General features: G+C 37.5%; 1 protein-coding gene across 1 annotated transcript; it reads left to right on the forward strand.

Moving 5' to 3' along the window:
• The first annotated feature begins 8,898 nt into the window (after positions 1–8,898).
• On the forward strand, positions 8,899–9,828 carry LOC104980756 (olfactory receptor 8A1-like). Its single transcript, XM_010829527.1, has one exon. It carries the CDS (start codon positions 8,899–8,901, stop codon positions 9,826–9,828), a length of 930 nt encoding a protein of 309 aa, XP_010827829.1.
• The last annotated feature ends 1,402 nt before the right edge of the window (positions 9,829–11,230 follow it).

Here is an 11,230-nt window from a genome sequence, read left to right on the forward strand (position 1 = left end):
AAGCAAGAGAGTTCCAGAAAAACATCTATTTCTGCTTTATTGACTATGCCAAAGCCTTTGACTGTGTGGATCACAATAAACTGTGGAAAATTCTGAAAGAGATGGGAATACCAGACCACCTGATCTGCCTCTTGAGAAATTTGTATGCAGGTCAGGAAGCAACAGTTAGAACTGGACATGGAACAACAGACTGGTTCCAAATAGGAAAAGGAGTACATCAAGGCTGTATATTGTCACCCTGCTTATTTTACTTATATGCAGAGTACATCATGAGAAACGCTGGACTGGAAGAAACACAAGCTGGAATCAAGATTGCCGGGAGAAATATTAGTCACCTCAGATATGCAGATGACGCCACCCTTATGGCAGAAAGTAAAGAGGAACTCAAAAGCCTCTTTATGAAAGTGAAAGAGGAGAGTGAAAAAGTTGTCTCAAAGCTCAACATTCAGAAAACAAAGATCATGGCATCTAGTCCCATCACTTCATGAGAAATAGATGGGGAAACAGTGTCAGACTTTATTTTTTTGGGCTCCAAAATCACTGCAGATGGTGACTGCAGCCATGAAATTAAAAGACGCTTATTCCTTGGAAGGAAAGTTATGACCAACCTAGATAGCATATTCAAAAGCAGAGACATTACTTTGCCAACAAAGGTTCGTCTAGTTAAGGCTATGGTTTTTCCTGTGGTCATGTATGGATGTGAGACTTGGACTGTGAAGAAGGCTGAGCACCAAAGAATTGATGCTTTTGAACTGTGGTGTTGGAGAAGACTCTTGCGAGTCCCTTGGACTGCAAGGAGATCCAACCAGTCTATTCTGAAGCAGATCAGCCCTGGGATTTCTTTGGAAGGAATGATGCTAAAGCTGAAACTCCAGTACTTTGGCCACCTCATGCGAAGAGTTGACTCATTGGAAAAGACCCCGATGCTGGGAGGGATTGGGGGCAGGAGGAGAAGGGGACGACAGAGGATGAGATGGCTGGATGGCATCACCAACTGGATGGATGTGAGTCTGGGTGAACTCCGGGAGTTGGTGATGGACAGGGAGGCCTGGCATGCTGCGATTCATGGGGTTGCAAAGAATCGGACATGACTGAGCGCCAAACTGACTGACAGAGCTTGTTTTTTTGTATGGTGTTAGTGTTCTAGTTTCGTTCTTTTACAAGTGGTTGACCAGTTTTCCCAGCACCACTTGTTAAAGAGATTGTCTTTAATCCATTTTATATTCTTGCCTCCTTTGTCAAAGATAAGGTGTCCATAGGTGCGTAGATTTATCTCTGGGCTTTCTATTTTGTTCCATTGATCTATATTTCCGTCTTTGTGCCAGTACCATACTGTCTTGATGACTGTAGCTTTGTAGTATAGCCTGAAGTCAGGCAGGTTTATTCCTCCAGTTCCATTCTTCTTTCTCAAGATTGCTTTGGCTATTCGAGACTTTTTGTGTTTCCATACAAATTGTGAAATTATTTGTTCTAGTTCTCTGAAAAATACCATTGGTTGCTTGATAGGGATTGCATTGAATCTATAAACTGCTTTGGGTAGTATACTCATTTTCACTATATTGATTCTTCCTATCTATGAATGTGGTATATTTCTCCATCTATTTGTGTCATCTTTGATTTCCTTCTTCAGTGTTTTATAGTTTTCTATATATAGGTCTTTTGTTTCTTTAGGTAGATTTATTCCTAAGTATTTTATTATTTTTGTCGCAATGGTGAATCAAATTTTTTCCTTAATTTCTCTTTCTGTTTTCTCATTGTTAGTGTATAGGAATCCAAGGGATTTCTGTGTGTTAATTTTATATCCTGCAACTTTACTATATTCATTTATTAGCTCTAGTAACTTTCTGGTGGAGTCTTTAGGGTTTTCTATGTATAGGACCATGTCATCTGCAAACAGTGAGAGTTTTACTTCTTCTTTTCCAATCTGGATTCTTTGTATTTCTTTTACTTCTCTGATTGCTGTAGCTAAAGCTTCCAAAACTATGTTGAATAGTAGTGGTGAGAGTGAGCACCCTTGTCTTGTTCCTGACTTTGGGGAAAATGCTTTCAATTTTTCACCATTGAAGATAATGTTTACTGTGGGTTTATCATATATGGCTTTTATTATGTTGAGGTATGTTCCTTCTGTGGCTGCTCTCTGGAGGGTTTTTATCATAAATGGATGTTTAATTTTGTCGAAGGCTTTCTCTGCACCTATTGAGATAATCATACTGTTTTTATCTTTCAATTTGTTAATGTGATGTATCATATTGATTCATTTGCAAATATTGAAGAATCCTTGCATCCCTAGGATAAAGTCATGATGTATGACCTTTTTAATATGCTGTTGGGTTCTGTTTGCTAGAATTTTGTTGAGGATTTTTACATCTATGTTCATCAGTGATATTGGCCTGTAGCTTTCTTTCTTTGTGGCATCTTTGTCTGGTTTTGGTATTAGGGTGATGGTGGCCTCATAGAATGAGTTTGGCAGTTTACCTTCCTCTGCAATTTTCTGGAAGAGTTTGAGTAGCATAGGCATTAGCTCTTCTCTAAATTTTTGGTAGAATACACCTGTGAAGCTATCTGGTCCTGGGCTTTTGTTTGTTGGAAGATTTTTTATTACAGTTTCAAGTTCTGTGCTTGTGATGGGTCTATTAAGATTTTCTGTTTCTTCGTGGTTCCATTTTGGAAGGTTATACTTTTCTAAGAATTCATCCATTTTTTTCCAAGTTGTTTATTTTATTGGCATATAGTTGCTTATAATAGTCTCTTATGAAATAAAAAGTTACTTCTCTGTTGTCTGTTGCGATTTCTCCATTTTAATTTCTAATTCTGTTTATTTGATTCTTCTCCCTTTTTTTCTTGATGACTCTGGCTAATAGTTTGTCTATTTTATTTATCTTCTTGAAGAACCAGCTTTTAGTTTTGTTGATTTTTGCTATCGTCTCCTTTCTTTTTCACTTATTTCTGTCCTAAGTTTTATAATTTCTTTTCCTCTACTAACCCTGGGGTCCTTCATTTCTTCTTTTTCTAGTTGCTTTAGGTGTAAAGTTAGGTCATTTGTTTGATTTTTCTCTTGTTTCTTGAGGTAAGCTTGTATTGCTCTGCACTGCTTTCACTGAATCCCATAAGTTTTGGGTGGTTGTGTTTTCGTTTTCATTTGTTTCTATGCATATTTTGATTTCTTTTTTTATTTCTTCTGTGATTTGTTGGTTATTCAGAAGCATGTTGTTTAGCCTCCATATGTTTGTATTTTAATAGTTCTTTTCCTGTAGTTGACAACTAATCTTACTGCATTGTGATCAAAAAGGTCTCTTGCTTTTCTTATACATTTTTCTGCTTATCAGAATATCTAATTTTTGACAGGATGCTGGAGACTTGTTGAATGTCTTGTTTTTTGTTTTTCACAGTGTCTTAAAGTTTATTTTTGGCAGTCAGTTAAACTTTGTGCAGATTGTTTTGCTGTTTTTGAGACTGTATCTAATGGGTTTTGTTAGTGCAGCATTTATTCAAGAGCTAATTCAGAACTGATTCTAAGACACAAACTTCTTGGCTTTCTGGGGAATGCTACAGGTAGGTTTTCATGGAGCGTTCCTTACTGAGTGATTGGTAGACAACCATCCCACAGACCTGTGTAGCTCTGATAATCAATTATTTAGCTTAAATTTTCTTGCTATTTCTTCCATGTCCAACTTTGTGGAGTTTTATCTTAAAAATGCACACCCTAGACAAAGCTCAAACAAGACACAAGGATATCTATATGGAGATTTCTAGATTTCTTTCTCTGTGGCTTTTCATGCTTCACTTGCCACTCCAGCTACTTCAGCCTCCCAACATCGGTCTCTCTTAGTTTACCAGAAATGCTGTGCTCTGTTGCCATATACCTTCCTTCAGCCATGATCTCAAAAGGATCACCAGACCAAGAGTCAGGGTGGACATAGGGTTCACCTCATCTGTTCTTCTTCTGTCTTAGGTCATAAGTCAGCATTACTTGGTGTTCAGTGTCTAAAAACAATTATTTTATATATGTTGTCCAGTTTTTAATTGCATATGGTGTGTGACTAATAGAGAGAACAATCCAAAGCAAGTCCCTTCAAATGGATGAATACAATACACTCTATCAAAATGAGCTAAGACACATTTTGAAACTGATTCGGGGAATGAAAAAGCAACAAAATTCAGAATTAGGACAAATTCAGTAATGATATAATAATTCAAGAAATTCCTAGAAATGAAAAAAAAATAATTTAAGAAATTAAAAGTAATAGAAGAGCAAATAAATACAACAAATAATACTTCAAGAAAAACAGAACCTGAAAGAAGGAAATGAAGAAAAGAAAAAAATGAAGAAATTTATGGGAAGCAACAAATGTAGATACCAGGTCAAGAAGATTTAGTCTATGGTGAGCAAGAGCCACAAGGACAAAACCAAAGCAAAAGTAAAAAATGTAATTCAAGGAACTTTTCCCAGTATTAAATAGATAATAATTTAGATATCTGAAGTGACATATTAAAAAGAAACATCACACCTAATAAAAACGCTGAAGAGTGAATATCAAAACATATCCTTATAAAATTATTGAAAACCACTTAGTACAAATTTTTGAGTTCTTTTTGAAAGACCTAGAAACAATTACTAACCCAGAAACAAAGAGCCCCTGTACTACAAACTTAGTTTGTAGCCTTGAAACACCTTTTCACCACTAAAAGAATACAAATAGCTTGAAGAAAGTGTTGGTTTCTGGTCTGAAGAATGGAATATATGAGAGGAGATCAGACAATATTTAACATTAGACCTTGTCATATCAGACAATATTTAATATTAGAGACTAATAGAACCATATCCAAAAGACTCAAGAGACAAAATAAAGAGAATTCCACAGGCCAAAGACAGAAAATTTTGAGCAACAAAAGGATAGTAGTTGTAATAGAGTAAAACACAAAAAAAGTATGATTAAATTAGTGAGACTATAAAGATACTAAAGAAAAATAATAATCTTTGGAGGATAATAAGAAATCAAGGTACTGTTTTAAAATTAGAAAATGAAAGTGATGTGTATTTATATGAACTGTAGTGATGGATACTCAAATCTGTGCATGTGATAAATTGCATCAAAGTAAATGTATACACACAGAAATGAGTATAAATAAAAATAGGGAAAGCTGAATAAGATGAGTAGATTGTCTGTCATAACATGCAGAATCCTACGTATGATACTGTATTGTAATTTTGCAAAATATTCCCATTGGGGGAAACTGCATAAGGTACACAGGATCTCTCTATATTATTTCTTATACCTACATATGAATCTACAATTATCTCAGAAGATAAAATTTAGCTTAAAAATCTTCATTGGCTAATCTTCACAGCATTTTCATCAATGATATATTGCTGAATATATTCTTGACAACTGCATAGTCTTATAAATGTATTTCCCTTAAGAATGAGAATGTATTAGTGGAGACTTCTTATGTCTACCTTCTTATGCCCCTCGATTTCCTGCCATTCTACCACTGTTGGTCTACAGTTGCAGCAACAAGGTGACAAATTTAGCATTCCTTATAAATCCATATTCCTTATGGAAAGTATACGGTTTGTTTTATTGAAAAATTCAAGTATGTTTTGAATCCCTTATTTATGTTTGAATCCTTTAGAATAAACATTTTAAGCCTAGTTGATAATGCCTGATAGTGGATAGCTAATGATGAGTAACAACCATAACGGAAGTGACTGATGACGATGTTAATGGTAATGACCAAGGTGGTGTTGGTGGTGATGACGACAAAGACGATGATGATACGGTTTTTGGTTGTAAAATGTTTTAAAGGAGGGCATTAGACTATAGTTTCCCAAACAGCAAAGTGACTCTACCAATAAAAGGAAAAAAACACACCTGGGAGACAAAAGACATGATTCACAGCAAAGGGGTAAACCAAGACTCTAATTGCTCCTTAAGTGACTGCATCCCAGGAGAAGCTGTGACCATACTTATATAAATAGGCTGACCTGCAAGTCCCCAATCTATGAGATCTATTTTTCATGACAGTGCTGGTCCCTTTGAGTAAACAGAATTAGATATAAATCTATAAGGTCCTCTCACTCCCTGATATTTATTTCCTGACATTTTAAATCTAGGCATCCTCTGTAATTTCTGGGAAACTGATCCATTTTTCCTCAGTACAAGTACTTAATCATGATTTAAAGCAATTGTACAAAGAACATATATCTTCCATGAACTCTTGTTTATAATGCAGAAGATTTTCAACCATATGTTTACTTCATCTCTAAGTGTTTTTTCTTTGTGTGTTATTTTCTTATGGGCAGTAATCCTGAACTTCTGATGGTCTGCTAGAACTGGAGGTAATAATTGTAGTGACTGATATCAAGTATGGGGTCATGTTTTCCTGTTTTATGTTATTAGATGATTGTGGGAGAAAATAATTCTCAGTGCTGTCTAGGGTTTTCCAATCAGCCCTGCACTAAGTAAATTATGTTCACTTTGTACTGTTCTGTAAAGCCCTTTGATTTATGGTAATGGTATATTCCAGGTGGATTTTTCCACATTTCAAGAGGTAGAAATTGAGTAGAAGGGGATATGCAAGATATTTTCAATCTATTGTTGCTACCTACTTTTTCTCCTTTTTAATAAATTGAAAAATATTCAAAAAATCTTAGCTATTTCTGATAGTAATTATTATGAAGCAAACAATTTAACCACCAATAATTTAACATATAAAGTTTACAAAGGCAATGCAGATTTTCTTGTCTTCACACCACATCCTAAAGATTCAAAGACTCTTACACTTAGATAAGAAATATAGTTAGCGCCAGAATTACTATTCTTATAGAAATCATTTATTAATAATGTTATTATTCTTATAGGAATCAAATGACACCATACATTTTGAAGTGCTACAGTTAGAAACTAGGTTACAAAATTTTTTAAATACTATATGCCGATACACATGTAAGTATATATACACTGATAAGATGTAAAAAGACAGTCTAGACTGTTGTTAGTCTCCAAGGAACAGGAAAATAGCATTGTATTTTTGCTTCTTAGTGTTTCTGATTTCTTACAATGCACATTTAATGCCTTGATAATTTATTTAAAAATCTGAAATTGTTAATAAAATTTGTCATTTATGTCCAGAAATTCAATAGATTAAGTTTACTAAATAATAACAAAGTGCTGCACACAAGCAACATAGTTTACTGAAAACAAAATAGACTAGAAGTCAGAAGTCCAAAGTTTCATAACCAGTTTTGTGCTTGTAAATTTAACTTTTAAAGGCTAAGTTTCCTAGAAAATAGGAAAATAATGCAATATTCTTTTTTATTAGCTATGCACAATCTAACACACCAAGGATCAAGCATGTTCAACCACATCATTGCTTAGAGCTCTAGGTGTGCAGGTTTATAAGGCTCCACGCTTGGGCCAAAGGAAGAGCTCATGATCAGAAGAAAGCAGTTTCAGTTCCAAGTCCTTGATAATTAGGAAGCCTCAGGAAAATCACTTCTTTCTGGCATTTCAGTTTCCTCCATATGAACATAGGAATGAAAATTCAACTCTAGACATATTTTTCCTTATACACAAAACTTGTGGGAGGAGTTAATGAGATTGACTTTTGACTAGCATTACATAAAAGTTAGTAGCTGTAAAAGTGAGCAAAGAAAATAGTGCAAATTTAGGGTTTTAGCTTTAGAAATATTTATTTCAGAAAAGGGATATCTATAGCAATGATGATCCATGATTCTTATAGCCATGTGTATAATGCGTGTACTTTGTCAATAAGGAGATAATGGCTTATTATGATCTGAAAATAAAAACAACAACAATAGTAAGAGTAACTATTGAGCCCTACTCTAGACCTGCAGTCCCCAATCTTTCTGATATCAGGGAATAGTTCTGTGGAAGACAATTTTTCCACGGACCCGGGCAGCAGGGGTATGGTTTCAGGATAATTCAAGGACGTTACCTTTATTGTGCACTTTAATATTATTACATCAGGTCCACCTCAGATCATCAGGCATTAGATCCCGGAGGCTGAGGTCCCTTGCTCTAGACTATGCTACGTGCCAGGACTGAGGCCTCAGCACAGATGGATTAATTGAGAACCTCTGTAGACCACAAAGAATTCCAGACACCTATTGACATATCACATTTTTATGGAGCTGGCTTTTTGAAAAATATTTTCTAACTATGTATTATCCAATATTATTTTTACAAACACCTTAGGAATTGATATCACTAATTTCACATTTCAGATGCAGAAACTGACTTGTAATCCAGTGATACTGTTGTAACTACCATATCACCCTGACACTAAATCTGTTTGAGACAAGTTTTCATCTGTTCACAATCGGTGAATATTTAGGACTTCCATAGACCACAGGGAAGTTTCATTTCAGAAGCAAACTACGTCTCCAACTACAAAATATGAATTCTACTGCTTGTTATCTACAGGATTGAGCTTCTCAGACTTGAACCTGCATCAGCCTCACCTGGAGACAGTGTGGTACACAGATCAGTGGACCCCAACCCAGAGTTCTTGACTTGGGAGGTCTGGGGTGAGGCCAGAGAATCTGCATCTCCAATGTCTTCAGGCGATGCAAGCAATGCTGGTAAGGGACTAGACTTTAAGACCCACTGCTCTAGGATATTTCAGAGACATGAATACGGTAAAAGTTCTGGATGTTGTTCCATTTTTCTTCTCATCTCTATGACCTTTGAAATACCCAAGGTCTAGTCTTCCTCCCAAAACAAAGAGTAGGATGAGGGAACATTCATCAGAAAGGATATCAGGATCCCTCTGCTGGTCCCAAATGCTCAAAACTAGCTTCACCAAGCAGTGCAAGAAGCAGCCTTTCAGGTAGTTCTTCTCTCCCATCCTCGCAGGGCCCCCAACCAGAGGAGAATGGCTACAGAAAATCACTCTACAGTGACAGATTTCATTCTTCAGGGTTTGACAGATCGGCCAGAGCTTCAGCTCCCACTTTTCTTCCTCTTCCTTGGGATCTACTTGGTCACCATGATAGGGAACCTGGGCGTGATAACACTGATTTGTCTGAATGCCCACCTTCACACCCCCATGTACTACTTCCTCAGCAACCTGTCCTTTGTGGATCTCTGCTACTCCTCTGTCATTACCCCTAAGATGCTGGTGAACTTTGTGTCAGAGAAGAACATCATCTCCTATGCAGGGTGCATGACCCAGCTCTACTTCTTCCTGGTGTTTGTCATTGCTGAGTGTTACATGCTGACAGTGATGGCCTATGACCGCTATGTTGCCATCTGCAGACCTTTGCTTTACAACATCAACATGTCTCATCAAGTCTGCTCCCTTCTGGTAGCTGGGGTCTATGCCATAGGGTTCATTGGTTCAACTATAGAGACTGGCCTCATGTTGAAACAGTCCTACTGTGAACGCCTCATCAGTTATTACTTCTGTGAAATCCTCCCCCTCATGAAGCTAACATGCTCTAGCACCTACCATGTTGAGATGACAGTCTTCATTTTTGCTGTATTCAACTTCATAGTCACCAGTTCAACAGTCCTAATTTCCTATGCCTTCATCCTGTCCAGTATCCTCCGCATCAGTACCACAGAGGGAAGGTCCAAAGCCTTCAGCACATGCAGCTCACACTTTGCAGCCGTGGGGATTTTCTATGGAACAACCGCCTTCATGTACTTGAAACCCTCCACGGCCAGTTCCCTGGCCCAGGAGAATGTGGCCTCCGTGTTCTACACCACAGTGATCCCCATGCTGAACCCCCTGATCTACAGCTTGAGGAATAAGGAGGTAAAGGTGGCCATCCAGAAAACTCTGAGGGTAAAATCCTTTTGATACAAATGTTATGATTCTTTCTCAGTTTTAAAAATAACTTGTTATGAATCCCAGAGGGGAGCACTCCAAATGCTCACCTACTTGGGTTTGGAAACAGTCCCTTCTCTGCATGACTGGGTGACTGCTCTTGCCTCCTTCCCTCTTCCTTCCCACCTTCTGTTTCCTCCCACTTCTGTTTGAAGCCAGCTGGTGTTAAGTTGGATGAAGCACAAGCTGGAATCAAGATTGCTGGGAGAAATATCAATAACCTCAGATATGCAGATGAAACCACCCTTATGGCAGAAAGTGAAGAGAAACTAAAAAGCCTCTTGATGAAAGTGAAAGAGGAGAGTGAAAAAGCTGGCTTAAAACTCTACATGCGAAAAACTGAGATCATGGCAACCAGTCCCATCACTTCATGGCAAATCGATGAGGAAACAATGGAAACAGTAACAGATTTTATTTGAGGGGTGGGGGGCTCCAAAATCACTGCAGATGGTGACTGCAGCCATGAAGTTAAAAGATGCTTGCTCCTTGGAAGAAAAGCTATGACCAACCTAGACAGCATATTAAAAAGCAGAGACATTACTTTGCCAAAAAAGGTCCATCTAGTCAAAGCTATGGGTTTTCCAGTGGTCATGTATGGATGTGAGAGTTAGACCTGGAAGAAAGCTGAGCGCCAAAGAATTCATGCTTTTGAACTGGGGTGTTGGAGAAGACTCTTGATATTCCCTTGAGCTGCAAGGAGATCAAACCAGTCAATCCTCAAAGAAATCAGTTCTGAATATTCATTGGAAGGACTGATGCTGAAGCTGAAACTCCAATACTTTGGCCACCTGATGTGAAGAACCGACTCCTTGGAACAGATTCTGATGCTGGAAGAGATTGCAGGCAGGAGGAGATGGGGATGACAGAGGATGAGATGATTGGATGGCATCACTGACTTGATGGACATGAGTTTGAGCAAGCTTTGGGAGTTGGTGATGGACAGGGAAGCCTGGCATGCTGCAGTCCATGGGGTCACCAAGAGTCAGACATGATTAAGTGACTGAACTACTGACTGATGTTAAGTTCATCTTTTCTCTCATTGAGAAGCATTTTCTCTATTCTGACCCTTTGGCAAACTCTATTCTCTTAATTGTAATTTAATATATGTTTTAAAATTTCACGGAATCAGAGAACCAACAGTGGCTACTGGGATGGGGGGTGGACATGACAGCCAGGGGATTAAGCTCACAACTATTATATATAAAATAAAGAAGGAATAAGGATGTATGGTACAGCACAGGGAAATAAACCAATTAGTTTATGGTGACTTGGAAGCAACCTAGATGTCCATCAGCAGATGAATGGATAAGAAAGCTGTGGTACATATACACAATGGAGTATTACTCAGCCATTAAAAAGAATACATTTGAATCAG

This window comes from Bison bison, unplaced genomic scaffold (assembly GCF_000754665.1).
Source record: "Bison bison bison isolate TAMUID 2011002044 unplaced genomic scaffold, Bison_UMD1.0 scf7180017864506, whole genome shotgun sequence".
NCBI lineage: Eukaryota > Metazoa > Chordata > Mammalia > Artiodactyla > Bovidae > Bison > Bison bison.